The sequence below is a fragment of the Papio anubis genome, chromosome 2 (genome assembly GCF_008728515.1).
Source record: "Papio anubis isolate 15944 chromosome 2, Panubis1.0, whole genome shotgun sequence".
NCBI lineage: Eukaryota > Metazoa > Chordata > Mammalia > Primates > Cercopithecidae > Papio > Papio anubis.
In genome coordinates, this window is record NC_044977.1 from 157,095,939 (window position 1) to 157,119,811 (window position 23,873).

General features: G+C 37.5%; 1 protein-coding gene and 1 pseudogene across 32 annotated transcripts in view; one reads left to right on the forward strand and one right to left on the reverse strand.

Annotated features, from left to right (window-relative positions):
• The window catches only part of CEP63 (centrosomal protein 63), a 177,774-nt gene that overhangs the window by 124,301 nt on the left and 29,600 nt on the right, over positions 1–23,873 (reverse strand). For all 32 annotated transcript variants that reach the window (XR_002520546.2, XM_021934846.2, XM_021934845.2 and 29 more), the window contains one exon: positions 437–532. Coding sequence is in view for 31 of the 32 variants with exons in the window: in XM_021934846.2 (XP_021790538.2) it covers positions 437–532 (96 nt within the window). In the remaining variant the exon portion in view is untranslated. The remainder of the gene's footprint in view (positions 1–436; positions 533–23,873) is intronic.
• Positions 14,062–21,890, forward strand: LOC108583956 (annotated as a pseudogene).

Below are 23,873 nucleotides of genomic sequence, written 5' to 3' on the forward strand. Positions count from 1 at the left end.
AAAAGCAGTTTTTTCCAAATCTGAAGAATAAAATTGAGTTAATGGACAGAATTTTCTTACTTATTTATCCCAAAATGCTTCTTAAATTTTGGATCCTCCATTGTTTATAATCTAGTAACTGATAAAAATTAAAATATTAAATGTAATTTTTGGTATCAAGTATTTCACAGTATTACACAAAAACAGCCCTAACTTCTTTCAGGTACTCAACCAAGAAACATATTTTAGCATCTCTTCTAGGTAGCATCAAACCTACAATTAGGCAAACCTCTTTACCTGGATTAAAGAACAGAGAAATGGATTCCCACTCCTGTATCTTCCATGCACTATATATTTCCCACTTCACAAAGTAGAAAGGTGGCTTTCGTTAACAAAGTTCTCAAGGGTGAAAGAGAGAGAACTACATATACGACATTTAACAAAACTAAAATCTCACTTCTTCATGTAGTTTCTTCAACTCCTGCTTATACTCCATGGTCATCTCTTGCTTGATTTTTTCATGTTCTTCTACCTGCTGATGCAACATTCCAACCTAAAAGCAGAAAAGTGGTAGTATTTTTCATTAGCATTGAAACAACATCCCTGAGGTATAAAAATATAAAATAATCTCTGTATTTATTTGTAAATTCAAGTTCTCAAATGCATATCTATGGTTACCCCACTTCTTAGGAAGTCAAATACCTAGTTATTTAATAATTCTTAACATTGCCAAAAAATAGTGAACAAACAACTAGTTTTCAGAATTTCTAGGTTTAGATGAAAACTCTCTTTCTTTTTTTTTTTTGTTCTTTTTGAGATGGAGTCTCGCTCTGTCACCCAGGCTGGAGTGCGGTAGCACAATCTCGGCTCACTGCAACCTCTGCCTCCCAAGTTTAAACAATTCTCTGTCTCAGTCTCCCGAGTAGCTGGGATTACAGGTGCATGCCACCACACCTGGCACATTTTTGTATTTTTAGTAGAGACGGGGTTTCCCCATCTTGGCCAGGCTGGTCTTGAACTCCTGACCTCGTGATCCACCTGCCTCGGCCTCCCAAAGTGCTGGGATTACAGGTGTGAGCCAGCGCACCCAGCCGAAACTGTCTCTCTCTGTCTGATTATTCTACTCAACCCTTTTCATAAAAAAAAAAACTCATGAAAATAAGAAATATAAAGTTTTGAGAGCCCTGGAAACCAACAATACTTCATAAAAAATCTAGAAGACTTTAAGAATAATTTCTCTACAATAAAGTACAGAATAGTAATGTCAGACAGGAAAAAAAAGGAGGCCTGTGCCTGCTTTACCATTTGCCCAACTTCAGAGAAACAAGTTCCACCAACCATGGTAAGGAAGTTATTCTAACCCACTTTTCAATGATTTGATACCAGAGACATCTATTTTCTGCCAAGCCTTCACCTCCACAAGTATCCAGAAGTAATTCTTTTAATAACCAGCTAGAATGTCATCGACTGATAAGTAGGAAGGGAGAGGGAAACAGGGAACAGGAGGGAGTAAACAAACACCATCTAGAACAGTAAATTTCTTAAAAGTACTAGAAATAAACTACTTATAAAAATGAGGAGTTAATGCAATTCCAATAAAAAATTATAGTGGAATTTATTTTTGTAAGAGAACTTGAAAAAGTCATTCTAAAGTTCAAACTGGAAGAATGGGTAAATACAGGCAATAAAATGGAAAAGTCTAGTTTTTAAAAAAAAGATGTAAGTGAATGATGTAACTGAATTTCTGGATGAAAGGAAACTTTCTGAGCTTAAAACTAATGAAAAAGTAATTTTAAAATGATACATTTAACCATGTAAAACTTCTATTTTAAAAAAATCCAATTAACAAAATTAAAAGGTAAATAAACAGAAAAATATTTACAAAAAATCAAAGGGCTTTTAACTTTTAGTATACAAAAAACTCTTACAAATTTGTAAAAAGTATTAAGCTCTCAACAGAAAAATAACTCAAGGACAAGAATGATTCCCACAAAAATATAAATGTCCAATAAACATGAAAAAAGACTTAATTTCACTAGTAATCAGAGGAAAACATCCAACGGCATTTTACATCTATCAAATTAGGAAAGATCTTATAAAATAAGACTTGTGTGGGTAAGTTATTTGGAATCAAAGACCCATAAAGTGTTGAAATACAAAGCACATGACTTCCAGAAAGCAATGTGGGAGTGTATATTAAAACACTCATAAATATTCTTAACCTTGACTTAGTAAACACTACTTTTAGAAATTCATGTAAAAAAAAATAAATGTAGGCCGGGCGCGGTGGCTCAAGCCTGTAATCCCAGCACTTTGGGAGGCCGAGGCGGGTGGATCACGAGGTCAGGAGATCGAGACTATCCTGGCTAACATGGTGAAACTCCGTCTCTACTAAAAATACAAAAAACTAGCCGGCCGTGGTGGCGGGCGCTTGTAGTCCCAGCTACTTGGGAGGCTGAGGTGGGAGAATGGCGTGAACCCGGGAGGCGGAGCTTGCAGTGAGCCGAGATCACACCACTGCACTCCAGCCTGGGAGACACAGCGAGACTCCATCTCAAAAAAAAAATAAATAAATAAAATAAAATAAATAAATAAATAAATAAATGTAGAGCCAGGTAGAGCAGCTCCCATCTATAATTTCAGCACTTTGGGAGGCAGAGGCAGAAGGATGACTTGAGCCCAGGAGTTCAAGACCAGCCTGGGCAACATGGTGAGACCCTGTCTCTACAAAAAACGAAAAGAAGAAAATAAATGTAGATGTTAAGAATTTGTCGGGACTGGGCATGTTGGCTCATGCCTGTAATCCCAGCACTTTGGGAGGCCAAGGCAGGCAGATCACTTGAGGTCAGGAGTTTGAGACCAGCCTGGCCAACACGGCAAAACCCCATCTCTACTAAAAATACAAAAATTCGCTAGACCTGGTGGCAGGTGCCAGAAATCCCAGCCACTCGGGAGGCTGTGGCACAAGATCGCTCGAACCCGGAAGATGGAGGTTGCAGTGAGCCGAGACAGCATCACTGCACTCCAACCTGAGCAACAGAGTGAGACTCAGTCTCAAAAAAACACAGAAATTGTCAATAGGGATTTGTTCTTTTATAAAAACTGGACAAACTGGAAAAAATCTAAATGTTTATAAATAAATTGTGAACGAATATAATGAATGAAAGTACATAATAAAATATGCAAACATTAAGCTGTATTAAAACAGTTAACATGCAAAATGCTTACCACTTAAAAAACATATGGATATAAAAAGTATACTATACTAAAATCCCAATTTTGGGAAGGATTTTTACTGAAGTTTACTTACATAGCTTAAAGGAAATACACCAAATGTTAATACAGATTAACTCTGATTCAAGGTATTATGATTATTTTTTGCTTCATAGTTTGTCTTTTCTAAAATTTCTCCAATGGCTACTGCTTTTACCAGCAAGAAAAGAACATTTTAAAAAAGAAAAGACAAGAGGCTGACCCTAAGTCTACCTATTTTGCTTTGATAAAGATCATCAGGACTCATCTATTTGATTAAAACAAGTTGAACAGTCTTAACTATTCATATTTCCTAGCCCACAATCCACCAGAAGATGCAAAATTAGAAAGTATGGTAGGTAGAAGGGGTAACTACAATGATCAGTAGAAATGAGCAACAGCTTTTAGCAAAGACAGAAGAAAAAAGGGAAACAGATTATCCCAAAAGCAGACTCGTGTCTACACTGCTATAACCCGTAAAGACAAAGCACATCAAGCACATCAGTATGTAATAGCCATTACTCCTAACATATCACAACCAAGAGAAAAGGCAACCCTCAAAACACCACACCCGCACCCACACACACACCCTTCCTTAAATTTTCAGTAGTGTGGCCTTTTGGCCCTCTATCACATGTTAGACAAGACACACCTGCAGAATCATAAAAACTTTAAATGATTTCATAAGGTCCGCTGACAGCATGGGAACTGACTAGGGAGTTCTCAAACTTAGCCTAAATAGTTCTTTGACCAAGGTTTTTAAAAATTGAAGACAAAGAGGGAGAAAAAAAAAAAAAAAAAGCAGGGGGCGGACAAGATGGCTGACTAGACACAGCCAGGAGGAAAAGCTGCCAGTGAGGGACTGAGACAACTGGTGTGCTCCTAACAGATCTTCAGAGGCGGTCACTGAGAGTGGATGGAGAGAAGACACAGAAGCAGAGATGAAGGGGGAGGAAGCTGGGAACCGTACATGAGGCGACTACTAGGCACCTGGACTCATTGCTGGCCCAAACAACTCTGGAAAAACAGATGAGCTGAACTAGCAAGAAGCAACCCCCTTTTCCCACGGGCCTCTGGAACCCTAGCAGGAGGCGACCCCTTGACCACCATAAACACTCAAGTTGACAGGGTAAGCCACTTAGAGAAATGATAGGAGCAGCAAGCCAGCTGATATGGAGCCCAGAGAGTTTGGTGCGGGAGTATCTGTGGTGGGGTGGTGGGGCATGGCCAGGGATAGCCATCCCCTTAGGCTTAACTGGCTCCCATAGGAGACTTTAGCTCTAAGGCAACTGTTGGACCCGAACTGTGCAGAGTGGTCTTGCCCATCATATGGGGCCAGTCTCACCTGAACACCCCTTGGCCTGCTGGCGGCCTCTCCCAGGGCCCCAGCGTGGCCACACATGCTTACAGGGCAGCCTTGGGTGGCCTGGGGGACTGCATCATAGCTTCTGTGCTAGCAGACTATACCTGACCAGCAGAGAGCTCCAGAGGAGTGGCCCCCATGGCTATGCACCAACCTGTACATTCTGTCCCCATACTGCAGCTTCTCTGGGCCCACAGCAACTCCCCACATGGCTTTGCTGGCATGTGCCTATGCCAGCAGGTTTTGCTTTTCTTGCCCCACCAACAGGCAAGTGTACATGTATCCACCTTACCACTGCTGTGGCGGGAGTGCAGTTCATCCCCCATGTCCCCACTGACCACCACTGCAGACAGAACCTTGGTGGGCACAAAACCAGCCAGTCTTGCCTCTGCCAGTGCCCCTTTCTTGCATCAACACTGCCGCAGGAGTGAAACTAGGCACAGAGAATAGCAGATCCTCCCCTGCACAGAGCAACCACTCCTGTTTGCAGTACACAGAGAAGGCACACAGACCTGCAACCGCCAGTGCCCTGCCCCCAAGCCAACACCACCACCAGTGCCACTGTGCAGTTGCCAGCAGGGGCCCCCGCTCACCTTCCAGCTGTGTTCCCTCCTCCACTGTGGTGAACACCTTCAGGGAGGCAAGCACCCTGGCACCCACCAGAACCCTGCCATAGCTGACAAGTGTATCCCCCACTGCACTGCTGCTACCACTGCTGCCAGCACATGCAAACAAGGATGAATCCCACTGTCATCGCACTATGAAACGCTTTGGCTGACACCACCCATTGGGGTGTAGTGACCAGCAGCAGTCCAGGAGCACCCTGAACCCCCAATGCAGTGGATTCCTAACTTCAAGGAGCCAGAGAAAAAAGTTAGGGCCCAATACAAGCCCCTCAGAGTTACACCACATAGTCTAGGAGTTGGGAGCTGAGCAATGGTCCCCTAAAATCTTCCAGAGACAAAGCCAGTTGGCTGAATCCACCTTATACTACAATCAAATTCTCAAGGTCATCAAATATGATAAAAGAAAAAAAAACTCATCCAAGGGTCAGCAACTTCAAAGACTGAAGGAACGTAAGCCCACAAAGATGAGAAAGAAATAGTGCAAGAACTCCAAGAACTCAAAAAGCCAGAGTATCTTCCTTCCTCCAAACAACCATATCACTTCTCCAGTAAGGGTTCAGAACTGGGCTAAGAGGGCTAAAATGACAGAAATATAATTCAGAGCATGGATAGGAGCAAAGATCATTGAGCTACAAGAGTATATTGAAACCCAGTCCAAGGAAGCTAAGAATCATGATAAAACAATGCAGGAACTGACAGACAAAATCAGCAGTATAGAAAGGAATGTAAAGCAACCTGATAGAGCTGAAAAGCACACTACAAGAATTTCATAATGCAATCACAAGTATCAATAGCAAAACAGACCAAGCAGAGGAAAGAAATCTCAGAGCTTGAAGACTGGCTTTCTGAAATAAGACAGTCACTGACAGACAAAATAGACAGTATAGAAAGAAATATAACGAACCTGTTAGAGCTGAAAAACACACTAGAGGAATTTTATAATGCAATCACAAGCATTAACAGCAAAATAGACCAAGCAGAGGAAAGAATCTCAGAGTTTGAAGACTGGCTTGTCTTTCTGAAATAAGACAGGTAAGAATAGAGAAAAAGAATGAAAAGGAATGAATAAAATCCCCAAGATATATGGGATTATGTAAAGATGCCAAATCTACAACTCACTGGTGTCCCCTGAAAAGACGGGGAGAATGCAACCAACCTGGAAAACATATTTCAGGATATCACCCATGAGAACTTTCCCAACCTAGCTAGAGAGGCTAACATTCAAATTCAGGAAATGCAGAGAACCCTAGTAAGATACTTCACAAGATCATTCCCAGGATACATAATCATCAAATTCTCCAAGGTCAAAATTAAGGAAGAAAATGTTAAGGGTAGCCAGAAAGAAAGATCAGGTCACCTACAAAGGGAAGCTTATCAGACTAATGGTAGACCTCTTGGCAGAAACTCTACCAGCCAGAACAGATTGGAGGCATATTCAACATTCTTAAAGAAAAGAATTTCAACCCAGAATTTCATTATCTGGCCAAACTAAGCTCCTGAAGGAAGCACCATATATGGAAAGGAAAGACCGTTACCAGCCACTACAAAAACAGACTAAAGTACACAGACCAGTGACACTATAAAGCAACCACACAAAAAAATGCAAAATAACCAGCTAACATCATGATGAGAGAATCAAATCCATACATATCAATACTAACCTTGAATGTAAATGAGCTAAATGTCCCAATTAAAAGGCACAGAATGACAAGCTGGATAAAGAATCAAGACCCATTGGTATGCTGTCTTCAAGAGACCCATCTCACATGCAGTGACATACATAACAGAAGATGAGAAATAACCAAAATCAGAGCTAAGCTGAAGGAGACTGAGACACAAAAAACCATTCAAAAGATCAACAAATCCAGAAGCTGATTTTTTGAAAAAATTAAAACAGACCGCCAGCTAGACTAATAAAGAAGAGAGAAGATTCAAATAGACACAATCAGAAATGATAAGGAAGATATCACCACTAATCCCACAGAAATATAAACAACCATCAGAGAATACTATAAACACCTCTATGCACATAAACTAGAAAATCTAGAAGAAAAGGATAAATTCTTGAACACATACACCATCCTAAGACTGAACCAGGAAGAAACTGAACCCCTGAACAGACCAATAACAAGTTCTGAAATTGAATCAGTAATAAATAGCTTACCAACCCAAAAAAGCCCAGGGTCAGATGGATTCACAGCTGAATTCTACCAGATGTAGAAAGAAGAGCTGGTACCATTCCTGCTAAAACTATTCCAAAAGCTTGAGGAGAAGGGACTCTGCTCTAACTCATTCTATAAGTTGTGCATCAACCTGATACCAAAACCTGGCAGAGACACAACAAAAAAAGAAAACTTCAGGCCAATATCATTGATGAACACTGATGTAGAAATCCTCAACAAAATAATGGCAAACCTAATCCAGCAGCACATCAAAAAGCTTATCCACCATAGTCAAGTAGGCTTCATCCCTAGGATGCAAGGTTGGCTTGACATATGCAAATAAATAAATGTGATTCATCACATAAACAGAACTAAAGCCAAAAACCACATGATTATCTCAATAGATGCAGAAAAGGCTTTTGATAAAATTCAACACCCTTCCATGTTAAAAACTCTCAATAAACTAGGTAATGAAAAAATGCACCTCAAAATAATAAGAGCCATCTATGACAAACCCAAAGCCAGTATCATACTGAATGGGCAAAAGCTGGAAACCCTTGAAAACCAGCACAAGAGAAGGATGCCCTCTCTCACCACTCCTACTCAACATAGTTTTAGAAGTCCTGGCCAGAGGAATCAGGCAAAAGAAAGAAATAAAGGGCATCCAAATAGGAAGAAAGTAGGTCAAACTATTCCTGTTTGTAGACAACATGATCCTCTATCTAGAAAACCCCATAGTTTGGGCCCAAAAGCTCCTTAAGCTGATAAACAACTTCAGCAAAGTCTCAGGATATAAAATCAATGTACAAAAGTCACTAGCACTCCTATACACCAACAATAGTCAAGCTGAGAGTAAAATCAGGAATGCAATCCCATTCACAAATGTCACAAAAAATAAAATACCTAGGAATATAGCTAATCAGGGAGGTGAAAGATCTACGGAAAAAATAAAAAACACTGCTCAAAGAAATCAGAAATGACAAAAACAAATGGAAAAACATTCCATGCTCATGGAAGGAAGAATCAGTATCATTAAAATGGCTATACTGCCCAAAGCAATGTACAGATTCAACACTATTCCTATTAAACTACCAGATGACATTCTTCACAGAACTAGGAAAAACTATTTTAAAATTCATATGAAACCAAAAAAGAGCCTGAATAGCTAAGGCAATCCCAAGCAAAAAGAACACAGCTAGATGCACCACACTACCCAACTTCAAACTATACTACAGGGCAACAGTAACCAAAACAGCATGGCACTGGTACAAAAACAGATACACAGACCAATGGAAGAGAATAGAGAACCCAGAAATAAGGCTGCACACCTGTAACTATCTGATCTTCAACAAAACTGACAAAAACAAGCAATAAGGAAAGGACTCCCCATTAAATAAATGGTGCTGGGATAACTGGCTAGTAATATGCAGAAGATTGCAACTGGACCCCATCCTTATATCATATACAAAACTTAACTCAAGATGGATTAAATACTTACATGTAAAGCCCAAAACTATAAAAAACTCTGGAAGATAACCTTGGCAACACCATTCTGGACATAGAAACAGGCAAAAATTTCATGACAAAGACACCAAAAGCAACTGCAACAAAAGCAAAATTTGACAAACGGGATCTAATTAAACTAAAGAGCTTCTTTACAGCAAACAAAACTATTAACAGAATGAACAACATATAGAATGGGAGAAAACTTTTGCAAACTATGCATCTGACAAAAGACTAGTATCCAGCATCTATAAGGAACTTAAAGTTGCAAGAAAAAAACAAACCACCCCACTAAAAATTGGGCAAAGGATATGAACAGACACTTTTCAAAAGAAGGCATACAGGCAGCCAACATGCTCAACATCATTGATCATAAGAGAAACACAAATCAAAACCACAATGAAATACCATCTCACACTAGTCAGAATGGCTATTATTTAAAAGTCAAAAAGTCAAAAGGCTATTATTCAAAAGTAACATGCTGGCAAGGCTGCAGAGAAAAGAGAAAGCTTATACACTGTGGGTGGGAGTGTAAATTAGTTTAACCACTGTGGAAGATGATGGTGATCCCTTAAAGTTATAAAAACAGAAATATGATTCGACCCAGCAATCCCATTACTAGGTATAGACCCAAAAAAACTAAGTCGTTCCATCAGAAAGAACATGTATGTTCACCACAGCACTATTCACAAGAGCAAAAACACAGTATCAACCTAAATGTCCATCAATGGTAGACTAGACAAAGAAAATGAGGTACATATACACCATGGAATACTATGCAGCCATAAAAAAGAATAAGACCACGTTCTTTGCAGGAACAGAAAACCAAATACTGCATATTCTCATTTACAAAAGGGAGCTAAGTGATGAGAACACATGGACACATAGAGGGGAACAACACACACTGAGGCTTACTGGAGGGCAGAAGGAGACAATCAGGAAAAAATAACTAAGGGGTACTAGGCTTACTACCTGTGTGATGAAATAATCTGTACAACAAACCCCCATGACACAAGTTTACCTATATAACAAACCTACACATGTACCCCTGAATTTAAAATAAAATTTAAATTTAAAAAAAAGGAAAACCATCACCTTTCTGACTACAACGCTTCACAATCACTCTCATTTGGCTCTCTTCTTTCACTAGAATCACCTATATCCCTTGAGAACCCACAGCCACAAGAAAACGCTTTGCCAGAATGACCCTGTGACCCACTTGAATATCCCTGTTCTTGAGAGTCACACCTAATGATTCCTCCTTCCTGGATTGATCTGAATTTCCCTGATCTCTTGGCACTTTGAGTCTTTTCATCCATCAGTAACAGATTAGATAAATCCCAAATTACATATATCCTGTTTATTGATAAGAAGAAAGGTAGGAAGTAAAATGTTTTTAAGACAAGGAGCAGTAAAAATTATCTCCAGGCAAATTTGTTAATTAATAAAGAAATGCAGATGACAGTACCAGATCCAAAAGAAACAAGGAGAAGAAATACAATGAAAAGAGACTAAAAGATAGAGTGCATGTTTGATTTGCAAATCAAAATGCCAGAACAGCTCCTCCAAGTCTGGCTGAAATGTCATTTGTACACACTACATAGTTAAAGTGAACTGCAAAAAGTCCATCCTCAAAAAGGTAAAAAGTATTCCGGAAAAATGATTCTGAAAAAACACTAAAAACAATAATATGGAGTTCAATATCCCCCTCCCAGAAAATAAAACTTCAGTAACACTGAAAGGGAGAAATGAGAGCTTCAATTTACAGTTAGTTAGACTATTGATTCTTATGCAATACTAAGTCACTGATCATTAAACAGAAATGAGAATATTAGCTATTAATGAAGGTAACAAAACTAAGACATTCACAGATCTTCTAGTACTTCCTACTACAAGAGTTCTAGAATAAAACAAAGTGGAAAAAAATATGCATGTAAACAGAATAGATTAATATAAAAGAAATAAGCGAAGTATAAAAATACAAATGCACTTTGTGTAAATGTAAAAAGATAAATGTGAAAAGACAAGGACTTTTAGTGTTTAAAGCAGAAAGCAAACATGCTAAGTCATGTTCAACCATTTCCAAACTTTCAGGTCCAAAGGGGAACAATCCAGAATACCTATGGGAAAAAATACACAAAATGTATATTTTCTACTACTCAAAATGGGAACTGACTGCTGCTTTTTAAAATAAACTTAAATTGAAAGTAAATATTTGCACAGAAAACTACAGCTCTCTTTTTGATAAAACATTGAGCTGTTTCATATCCCTATAGTAACTTAGTATTATTAGTCTTTTAACTTTTAGCCATTCTGGTGTATAAAATAATTTGCATTTTCCTAGTAACCTGTGAAACCAAGCACCTTTTCACATGCTCACTGGTCATTTTGATATCTTCCTTTGTGAAATGACTATTTGTCTTTTGCCCATTTTTCTACTCAGTTAACTTAATAATTTATAGATGTTCTTTATCTTTTGTTGGTCACATGTTGTAAATATATGAAAAGTTTATTATTTTAATATAGTCTAAATTAGTAACCTTTTATCATTTTTTTTAAGAAATCTTTCCCTACTCCAAGACACTTTCTCTTATGTCGCCTAGAAAATTTTCAGCATTTCACATTTAAATTTATAATCCATCTAGAATTGAATTTGGTGTATGGTATAAAACTAGAAGTCAAAATCTTCCTTTTTCCCGCGTGTGTTACTCAGCTGATCCAGTGCCATGTATTGAAAAGACTCCCCACCACCCTGCAGTGCCATCTTGTCATGAATCAAATGTTCATATATGTGGGATCTCTGTTATGGGACTCTTTTAACTCTGTTCCACTGGTCTGTTTTTCTATCCTTGCAATACCACACTGTCTTAATACAGTTTTTAATAAATCCTGTTTTCTAGTACCCTAAGTGCTCCACCTTAATTGATCTTCATCAAGATTGTTTTGGCTACTGCCATATAAATTTGAGAAACAATCTTGTCAATTTTCACTTTAAAATATACTGGAGTTTTAATTAGAATAATACTGAATTAATAGATCAAAATTGGAGAAACCAATACCTTTAAAATACTGAGTCTTTCTATCCATGAACATAATCTATTCTTCCATTTATATCAGTTTCAATTTCTCTCCATAATTTAGAGGTTTCTGTATAGAAGTCTTGTACCTCTTTCATTGGATTTACTGTATTTGGTGGTTTTTTTGATACTCTTGTCAAGGGTATCTTTTTTAACCTCATTTTTAATTGCTTTTTGCTGGTATAAAGAATCAATAAATTTTTGTATATTAACCTTTAACTCAGCAAACCTACTATTTCATTTGTTAATTCTAAGTTTGTCTACATAGATTTTTTGGGTTTTCTGTGTACACCAACAAAGCACATGCTAAATACTGTGGTATTTCTTCCTCTCTAATCCTTATATCTTGTATTTATTTTTCTTGCTTTATTGCACTAGCTACACCTCCACTACAATAACAACAACAAAAAAAGTGGTGATACTGGGCATCCTTATCTCATTCACAACCTCTTAAGGAAAGCTTCTAATGGGTTACATTAATTGCTACCTGCTAAGTTTTTTATATACCATTTTACTAGATTAAGGAAATTCCCTTACATTTCTAATTTTCTAAGGGATTTTAATATTTATCACAAATGGATAACTGAATTTTATTAAATTTTTTTCCTGGATTGAGATAACTATGGTGTTTTTTCCTCTGATAATGTGATGAATTATATTGATTTATGAATGTTGAAACAACCTAGAATGCCTAGAATAAACCTAAGTTAGTATGTAATATCTTTTCTAAATATTGCTGGATTTAGTTTAATATTTTGTCTAACAGTTTTATATTAGCATTCACATAAGACTGGCCTGTAATTTTCCTTAACTGCTATGTCCTTGTTAAGTTTTGAAATGAAGATTATGATGCTTCATAAAAGGAGTTAGGAAAATCTCATCTTTTCTTCTGTTCTCTGGAATATTTTATAAAAAATTGGTGTTACTTATTTCTTAAAATATCTGGTAGAATTCATCAATGAAGGCTATTGAGCCCAAGAGATTTCTCTATGAGCAGGTTTTTCAATAACAAATTCAATTTAGCTGGGCATGGTGGCTCATGCCTGTAATCCCAGCACTTTGGGTGGCTGAGGCAGGCAGATCACCTGAGGTCAGGAGTTTGAGACCAGCCTGACCAACATGGTGAAACCCCACTTCTACTTAAAAAAAAAAAAAGCAAAAATTAGCCGGGCATGGTGGTACGCACCTGCAGTCCCAGCTACTCGAGAGGCTGAGGCAGGAGAATCGCCTGAACCCAGGAGGCAGAGGTTGCAGTGAGCCGAGATTATGCAACTGCACTCCTGCCTGGGAGACAGAGTGAGACTCCATCTCAAAACAAAACAATCAAAAATCAATTTAATAGGGTACTGTTCACATGTTTCAACCTTTCTTGTATGCTGTGCTTTCCTTGGGATTTTTCTATTACATCTAAATGTTTTACTGCGGGGAGGGGGTACATGGTCATAGTATCTTTTTATAACCCCTTTACTATTCAGAGGCTCTATTATGGTTTCTCATTTTAATTGCTAACATTAGTTATTCTCCCCTTTTTTCTTAATTAGTCTTTCCAAGGTTATCAATTTAATTACTTTTTTTCAAGGAGAATAGCTTTGTTCATCTTCTTATACATTTTCTATTTTATTAGTTTCTGTCTTATCTTTATTACATCTTTTCTTTCTCTTTTATTTGGTTTTAATTTGCTGGGACTTTTTTGTTTTTCTTGAAATGGCTACTTAGATCACTTTCAGCCTTTCTAATATATATAATTTTAGCTATATATAAAATGTATAAAATGTAGCTATATGTATACACACACAGCTAACATTCTAGGCACCACATTAGATGCATTCCACAAGTTTTGATACGTACCATATTTATTATCACTCAGTCCAAAATATTTTCTAATTTTCATTGTGATTTCTTCTGATTCATGGGTTATTTAGAAGCATATTGCTTAACTTCCAAGCTTTTGAGGATTTTTCTGGTTGTCTTTCATTGTTCTGAGTTCTAGATTAAATCTGTGGTCCAAAACATGACTCCGGCAGTGCTGCTTGATTAGGAAGCTGGGAATCAACATCAGATTTAAAATATTTAAAAGTGGATACAAAACTATTTCAGCAATGCGAACAATTAAGTGTGTTGTTGTGGTGATGGTGCTGTTGGTAAAACATGTCTCTGATATCCTACACAACAAACAAATTTCCATCGGAATATGTACCAACTGTTTTGACAATATGCAGTCACAGTTATGATTGGTGGGAGAACCATATACTCTTGGACTTTTTGATACTGCAGGCAAGAGGATTATGACAGATTCGGCCATGAGTTATCCACAAACAGATGCTTCTAGTCTGTTTTCAGTGGTCTCTCCATCATTTGAAATGTGAAAGAAAAGTGGGTGCCTGAGATAACTCCTGCCACTGTCCAAAGACTCCCTTTCTTGCTTATTTGAGGACTCAAATTGATCTCAGAGATGACCCTCCACTATTGAGAAACTTGCCAAGAACAAACGAAGCCCTATCCTCCAGAGACTACTGAAAAGAAGCTGGCCCGTGACCTGAAGGCTGTCAATGTAGGTGTTCTGCACTTACACAGAAAGGCCTAAAGAATGTATTGTGAAGCAATATTGGCTGCCCTGGAGCCTCAGAACGAAGAGCCGCGGAGGTGTGCTGCTATGAACATCTCCAGAGCCCTTTCTGCTGTGGTGTCGACATCATACAAAAGCAATGTTTAAATCAAACTAAAGATTAAAAATTAAAATTCGTTTTGCAATGAGCAAATGCCCTGCACCTACCCACATGCTCGTGTGAGACAAGGCCCATAGGTATGGCCCCCTTTCCCCTCCCCAGTACTAGTTAATTTTGAGTAATTTGTATTGTCAGAAAAGTGATTAGTACTAGTTTTGTTTGTTGTTTCAAAAAAAAAGTAGTGGGTTTTGTTTTATTTTTGGTTTTAAAAGCAAAGGCATGCTTGTGGATGACTGTAATGAACTAATTGGGTGTTGAAGCTGCTCCCTGGTTCGTTCTGAGTTCTAGATTAAATCCACCTTGGTCAAAAAACATGACTCCAATCCTCTGAAATATGTTGAGACATGCTTTATGGCAGTAGTGGTAAATGGTCCATATTCACTTGAATGTGGATTCAGCAGTTATTAGGTACAATGTTCTATTTAGGTTAATTAGGTCAAGTTTGTTAATTAGGTTAAGTTTGTTAATCTTGATCAAATCTTCACCTTAACTGAGGTTTTCTCTGCTTGTTGTATTAATTGAGAGCTATGTGTTAAGTCTTCCATGATTACCACGTACTTAATTGTTCCCTTAATTCTGTCCATTTTTATTTGTATATTTTAAGGTTATGTTATTAAGTATTTACAGAATTGAATTAATAAAGCAACCTGGTTAATTGATCCTTTCATAATTTTTAAGTGTCCCTAGATCTTTAATATTGCTTCTGGCTTTGATGTTTACTTTGTCTCATGCTAATACAGTTACATCGGTTTTCTTGTGGAAGTTTTCTCATGTCATATCACTTCCAAGCTTTTACTTTCATTTTTTTAAAATGTCCTTCTTTTTACATTCTTCAAATTTAGCAAGTTCTTTTCCCAATCTCTTGAGATGAATCATTTTCAGCCCTTCCTCTTTTCTAATATATGCTCTTGTGGCTATAAACGTCCCTCCAAGACATTTTATCTGCATTCTGTAAGTCTGATGTTGTATTTCCATTTTGAATTCAAAGGATTTTCTCATTTCCATTGTGATTTCCTCTCTGATCCATGAATTATTCAAAACTTCATGTCCTAATTTCCAAATATATGCAGATTTTCTAGTTATCTTTTTCTAACTTATTTCCAGTATGTTCCGAGAACATACCTGTGATTTCAAGCTTTTGAATTGTATCAAGATTTACTTTATGGCCCAGCATATGGTCAATTTTGGTAAGGGTTTTGTTTGTGCCAGATAAGAATGTGTACTCTGAAATTCCGTTGTATTATATTCTATATAAATAAATTAAGTCAAGTTTGCTGATCATGCTGTTCAAATCTATATTCTTTCTTATGTTTGTCTCTTATTCCATCAGTTACTAAGAAAAATGTGTTAAAATTCTCCCCTATGATTGTGGCTTCATCTGTTTTTTCCTAGTTCTGTCACTTTTCACATACAGATAAAAGACAAAGAGGATTTTCTTTTAAAACTATTTAATTAGATATTTACATTAGATACTCAGATATTTTCATCTTGGTTTGAGTCCCCCCCGCAAAGTGTAGGCTGAGACACGGACTTCAGGGTAACTGAAGGTGACCCCAGGAAGCACAGTGAGGACACAGGGAGAGCAAGGCAGAGAAGGAAGGAAAGCTAATAAAGGGTATGCTATTGAGCACAGTAAGCATATTACTGAAATAAGCAGCTGGTGATGAATTCCACTGGGAACCCACTAAGGAACCAGATGGTATGTTTCAGAATCGTCCCTCTGAGGGATGGGAAGTTGGAGAATTCACCTAGTCCCTCAATTACTTGAACCTTCACCTAAGACCTAAGAGTGTAAACTCCCTGACACTTCCAGATTTCATCTGAGCAGCTTTCCAAGGCCCCAGAGAAACATAATATATGACAAGCTTGTCCAACCTATAGCCCACGGGCCATATGCAGCCCAGTACAGCTTTGAATGCTGCCCTACACAAATTTGTGAACTTTTTTAAAGCATCACAAGATTTTTTTTTTTTTTTTTTTTTTCAGCTTATCAGCCAGCATTAGTGTTAGTGTATTTTATGTGTGGCCCAAAACAATCCTTCTTCCAATCTGGCCCAAGGAAGCTAAAAGATTGGAAACCCGTTATAGTACATACTGGCAGCGCACAAGGACCTATATGCAATAGCTAAAATGAAATCAGGAGGCAAAGAGGACATACTACAGGGCACAAAGAATGTCTGCTAAAGTTACATATCCTGAAATTTCACATTTTCTCATTATGAAGTGTTTTTCTTCACCTTGAGTAATGCTTTTGGCCTCTGCTCCAATTATACTTTTTCTGATAAGAATATAGTTATACCATCTTTCTACTCAAACTGCATGTTATATATTTTACCTTTTAATTTCAATGTTTTTGTATTTCTATAAACATTAAATAATAATTGCATTTGTTTATCTGATCCAGTTCGACAGTTTTTAATCTTTTAATTAAGCCAGTTACTGCATTTACATTTAACAAACCTATTTTGATTTAAAGCTGTCATCTTGTTACATAATATTTGTACTAATAAGCTCTGTTCCTTTTTCTCTTCTTTCTTGCCTTCTTTGGGACTGATTACTTTTCTTATCATTCCATTTTTCTCTATTAGCATGTAAGATATTCTCTACTAATATATATTTTTAATGATTTCAAGATAAAAACATGGATTTGTGACTTAACAAGGTCTAATGTTAATTAGTAATTTTACCAATTTCCAGGCAACCCAAGGACTTAGAAATACTTTAATTCCATTTATCCCAACCTGACTTAAATATAACACCATTGCCACCATAATTTTATATATACGTTAAACTCAAAAGGCAATTACCGTTAGCTGGGCACAGTGACGTGCACCTGTAGCCCCAGGTACTTGGGAGGCTGAGGTAGGACTGCTTAAGCCCAGGAGTTTGAGTCCAGCCTGGGCAACATAGCAAAACTCCATTTATTATTGTTGTTTTGTACAATCAATATTCATTTAGATTCACCCATAAATTTACTACTGCTTTTCATTTCTTCCTGCAGATCTGAGGGTCAATCTGGGATCACTCTCTTTCTTCCTAAAAAACATTTTTTAGTATTTCCTTAGTGCAGATCTGCTTGTGACCAATTCTCTCAATTTTTGTTCATCTGAAAATGTCTTTATTTTACCGTTATTCTAGATACAGAATTCTCGTTCGGTAGAGGAAAAAGTCATGTTCTTTCTTTATAGATATTTTATTGTTTTCTGGCTTTCACTTTTTTGGCTGACAAGTCAACTGTTAAGAGCTATTTGTAGATAATCTTTTTTGTCTTTGATTGCTTTTCAGATTTTTCCCTTTGTCTTTAGTTTTCAACCATGGTAACTGTTTCTTTTTACTTATCTTGCTTGAGATTCTTGGACTTCTTAAATACATGGCCTTCCTCACCTTTGGCAAAATCTCAGCCAGTTATCTCTTCAAATATTGCTTGTGCCCATTCTCATTCTTTTTTTTCCTTCAGGGATTCCAAAAACACGTATATTAGACTTTCTTGTTGTATCCTCTTTCTCATATCCTTTCATCCATATTTTCTATCATTTTGCCTGTGCTTTATTCTAGACATTTTCTTCTGTCACATCATCTAGTTCATTAATTATCCCTTAATCTTTAAGCCCTTAATTTCAGTCATTCTATTTTTCAGTTCTAAAATTTCCACTAATTTATTTTTACGGTTTTTAATTCTTTTTTGAAATGCTCAAGCTTATCTTTCAGCTCCTTGAACGCAATAAACATTGTAATTGTAATCTGTGTGCATGATAATGACAAATATCTAGATTTATCATGGGTCTATTTCTATCTTCTGCTGCTTCTACTATTTTTCATTTGTGTTGTCTTGTCTCCTGGTCCATGTTGTCTGAGGTTATTTTCTGAGCAAGTACCAAGCATTATATTTGCAAAATTATTTGAATAATCTGAAACCTAGAATGGTAATTTTTCCTTTGGAGAAAATTTACATTTGCTTCTTCCAGGTTCCTGGAAGCCCTAGCACTTTGGAGATGCCTGGGGACAGTAGCACTCTTAAGTTTAATTTAAACTGATTTCAGGGATTTAGATGTTTGAAGCTGAGTGGTTTTATCAAGAGGGCCTGTTCTGGTCCACCCTTACTCCTAGGATGCAGACTTTCAGGGTCTTTAGCCAAACTGAGGAGGTGTTCAGAACCATCACGGACCCTTAGCCCCTTAACGTTATCAAAAATACCACTCAATCTTTTATCCTCTTCGCTGCTTTCTTTACTTTCAGTTAATAATGGCCCCAAACCCTGGACACACCTCCCTGAACCTCTTGCCCAGCCCAGATCCCAGCCTGGTAATTGTTCACCATCCTGATAGCATTTTGCTTCAAGCCAAAATTTTTTTAAATCTAACGTAATATTTGTCCTCAGTGAGTGGACTGGCCCAAATTACCTACTCTGCCATTACCAAAAATTAAAGTCTGAAATAATTCATATTTAACTGTAAACATCCTGAGGGAAATTTACTTCTAAAGCTGATTTCTACAGCCAGTCAAACTTCCAATCAGGCCTGAAAACAGAATAAAGATTATTTTCATATATACAAGATCTCAAAACTATGCTCTATCAAAATGGAAATGTAAACATATAAATATGGTGACAGAGAATGCAAAGAAACACAAAGAGAGGAGCACAGAAAACTTCCAGAATAATGGTGAAGGGAGTTCTCACGATGACAGCTATATTCTTGAAAGCAACCTATCCACATTGGAGAATGGCAAGCTCCAGGACAGATGTCTTCACAGGGAAAAGAAATGAAAGAAAAGAAAATGGACAGATTACTTGCCATATCTAAACACAACGACAGAAGATTTACACCTGTGTCAGAGAGTTCAGAAACAATCAATGGTAGGTATGTTTAAAAAACCAAATGAAAGTGAGACAATTAGTAATTTCCAGGAAAACAAAAAAACAGTACAAAAAACAAGTCTGCTTATTACACTACCTGACTCAACTATGAATAATATTTACCATTTTAATGATATAAATGCTGAATACTGATCTAACAAAAAATTAAGATATACACTCCTGGAAGGATGAGGGGATGATAATTGTATGTAAGACAGCAAAACCCCTCATCTTTCATAGTACCAAGTCATTAAACAGCTAAAATTATAAATGAAAATATAGCAGTAAAAAAGGTTCCTTGGAAACATAGAGAAAATGCCAAAAGAAAGAGTTAAAGGCTTGAAATTACTCCTCACAGAAGTAAGAATCCTAGGTTCAGAGGGGTGGGGAAGATTACTATTTTTTCTTATGAGCCTTGTAGAATTATTTTTCTTTTTATTTACTGTGACAAGTATAAATATTAAAGATGAAGAAAAGTTCAGGAATATTAAATGCTAATAATGATGGAAGTTACTTGTCCAAGGCCATTCAGCTGAAAAGAGGCAGGGCCAGGACTCCAAATTTCGTACTCATTTCATAAAGTCAACCTGCCCAGTAGGGAGCTAGAAGATAATAACTGCAGGAATGTCCATTAAAACCAACCCAGTGCCAACACTGTAACCAGAAACCCAGAAAGCCTTAACTTACAAAATAAGTTGCTTATATTAGTGATCCACCAAGTATGATTTGCAGGTGGGCTGAAGTTATTCACAGACAGCAATCCCGCGTAAGAAGCCTGAGGCAAAGTGTAAATCAAGTATGTCATGAAACACACCGTTCAGTGTAACTGACATTCTTACAAGCAAAATTTTCTCAGCGAAAGATGGATATACACTGATTTACATTCCGGTGCAAGCTTTTAATCTCATCATGGACCTGTGATTTGATTAGCAGTGGTTTACACCGTAGGACTAACTGCTTCTAGGTCTGTATCTTTCAAACAAATAAGAATGACTGATGTGGTTTGACTATGTCCCCACCCAAATCTCATGTTGAACTGTAGTCTTCAGTGCTGGAGGGGCCTGGTGGGAGGTGATTGGATCAGAGGGCAGACTTCCCCCTTGCTGTTCTTGTGATAGTGAGTTCTTACGAGATCTGGTTGTTTAAAGGTATGTAGCACTTCCCCCTTTGCTCTGTCTCCTCCTCTGACATGTGAAAATGTGCCTGTTTCCTCTTCACTTTAGGCCACGATTAAGTTTCCTGAGGCCTCACCAGCCATGTTTCCTGTGCAGCCTGTGGAACTGAGAGTCAATTAAACCTCTTTTCTTCATAACTTACCCAGTCTCAGGTAGTTCCTTATTGCAATGAGAGAATGAACTAATACAATGACAAAAACATAAAGCCCTATTTTCTAGTTCCTATATCATATACTGCTCAAATCGGAGTATGAATGTGTTATAACACATACTTGAAAGAAGTGTTTTGATTCTGGAAAAATTTTATCAATCTCCACCTCTTTTCTGAGTATGGAGAAGTCAAAAAGGCAAAGAGTAGAACTCCACAGAGAAGTCAAGGGAAGAAGATCAGCAAACTTCTAATTAACCAAGCACAATTGCTTTGCCAGGAACATCAGCAAAGGGGACCAAATGAAAATACCTGTCAAAGGTGACAAAGTGCTCTGCCCAAAGAGGAAGGCAGAGTTCAGTGACAACAACCTAAAACCTCAGAAGATACCAATCCCTCCATTACCCTCTAAACTGCTACCCGTTAACCTGATTCACCAGGACATTCTGTGTCCCTGGTGCCAACAATTAAAGCTGAGCACCAAAGGCCAGAAATTAGATGCACATAAGCACCCGTGTGCCTTCGCCTACCCAAAACAAAAGGACATTCCTAGCACAGCGAAAGAGGCCAGAATTCGGAAATCATTACCAAAAAAAAAAAAAAAATCAAAGGTGGACAAGGGGTAAACATCCCTGAAAAGTTCTGAGGAGACACATCCTCGTGAGGTGGCTCTTCCTCCTGCTGCTCTCCTTGAAGAAGTTAATACGGCTGTAAGACAACTTCTACCCCAGGTGCTTTGCTGGCCTCCAGGGCCAGAACTGCAGCCAGGGTGGGACACCAGAGGCAGAGGAATCTCCAAAAGAGAAGACCATGGGAGAAGTCTCCCTGTAGATACAGATGGTTGGGTTCACCTCCAGTTTCATGCTAGACAAGCCTGGGCTCCAGAAGAGTAAGAACGGAGAGTGAGTGCTCTCTTCTTGCTTACTGCCTCCCAATTTTCCACCTGCACCTTAAAGACAGTAAGTTGTGCTCCAAATGTGTTCACAGATATAAGGTCTTAATAAAAAGCATCCAGTGGGAATAAAATACCAGAAAAAAAGGCACATATATGGTAATTAATAGTAGAAAGACTCAACAGTCAATTCCATGGTCATGTTGCTGATAAGTGAACTCCAGTTCTCTCCACACCTGCTTACAGTCCATGCAGACTGGTGGACTACAGGTGTTAGATTATGACACGCAGCAGTGTCTGCTGCTTCACTGGCTGAGATATAGATTCTAATTTTTAAAAATGATAAAACATTTCACAAATTACCATTAATTCTAGTTAATACATAGAAAAAGTCATTTATACTAGACTTCTAAAATAGAAATGACTTCAACAGCTCTTTTAAGTGAAAACTTCTTCAGCTGAGCACTAAGAAACAGTAGTTTGCTCCTGTGCTCAATTTCCCTCCCTAGCATACCAACAACTCTAGGAGCGCCTTCATTCCAATTGTAAATTTCATAAAATGCAAAGTATTTTAAGGCAGAGAAAGGCTGTTAATTCTCTCCCTCCCCAAAACACATGATTTTTAATATTCAAAACAATATTTGTTTTATTAATAACCTGAGACTTCTATGATTTGATTCTAGGACAGAAACACAAGGCACTTTGTATTACTTCCACCTAAAATTGTTTTGTGCATCTCTGCTGTTTAAAATGTTTAAGGTTGTTCTCCACTCATAAATACATATTAAATGTATATACACTCAAAACCTGTTGGTGGTACAGGTTGAATCATTTGCTTTTAAAATCACTTTATTTAGGTATGATTGACATACAAAAAGCGGCACATATTTAATGTATCCAACTGAGTTTAACTTTTAATTTTCTGTGTATTTCCTAAATTGATAGTCCCATGTGTCTTGGAACGGATCTGTTTTTTACTTGTCCTGTGTTTTAATGGCAGTCTCCAAAATTGTCTTATTATTACAAGTAGGGGATTTGCTTTGCCCCTTTAATGAAGACATAAAAATAATGCACTGGAAAGAGTGGTAGAACTGGAAAATTTGTAACCATCATGATTACTTAATAGGTTTGGGAAAGAATCCCAAAAATGTTAAAGCAAGAGAAGAAAGTTTGTTGACAAGTGATATGGTTTGGGTCTGTGTCCCTGCCCAAATTACATGTGGAACTGTAACCCCCCAATGTTAGAAGTGGGGCCTAGTGGGAGGTGACTGGATCATGGGGACAGATTTCCTCATTGGTGCTGTTCTCGTGATAGTGAGTTTTCCTGAGATCTGGTTGTTTAGAAGTGTGTAGCACCTCCCCCTTCACTCTCTCTCTCCTGCTCCACCATGTGAAGACAGGCCTGCTTCTCCTTTGCCTTCCACCATAATTGAAAGTTTCCTGGGGCCTCCTCAGAAGCCACTATGCTTCTACAGAACTATAAGCCAATTAAACCTCTTTCCTTTATAAATTACCCAGCCTCAGATATTTCTTTATCACAATGTGAACAGACTAATACAAGAAGCAAGACATTTTCATGATCTCATAGTGTTGTTCCTTCCTGCCCTTCACTGGTTGTTGGTGGTCATAATTTTTCAGCACTATAATAAACACATTTGTTCCTTAAAAAAAAAAAGAAAGAAAGAAAGAAGTGTTGTAATGCAACACAATCTCCCAGACGAATTCTATGGAATAGATTCCCATTACTAGATTATCTTCAGAAACCTACTTCTAGAAACTTAACCAACTTTCAGCAGCCCAATCAATGAAGTAGCAAATTGACCAGACAGCTGCAATTCTAAATCTCTTGTATGTCCCCAGGCCAAACTTAAAATCTTCAAATCCTTACCATGGAATCTATCCATTTAATCCCTTAATCTCTCTGAATTTCTCTTTAAGAGAAATTTTGATGTCGAGGGCATTAAGTAATGGCAATAATGCCCATGATATTAAAACTAAGCCACAGGAATAAGTTCAAATTTAGCATCACAGTGACTAAATATTATCATAATCACAATTCTTTAATGAGTTTCTAACAAAATAAACAATCTATTTATCAACCAGAAAACCACTTTC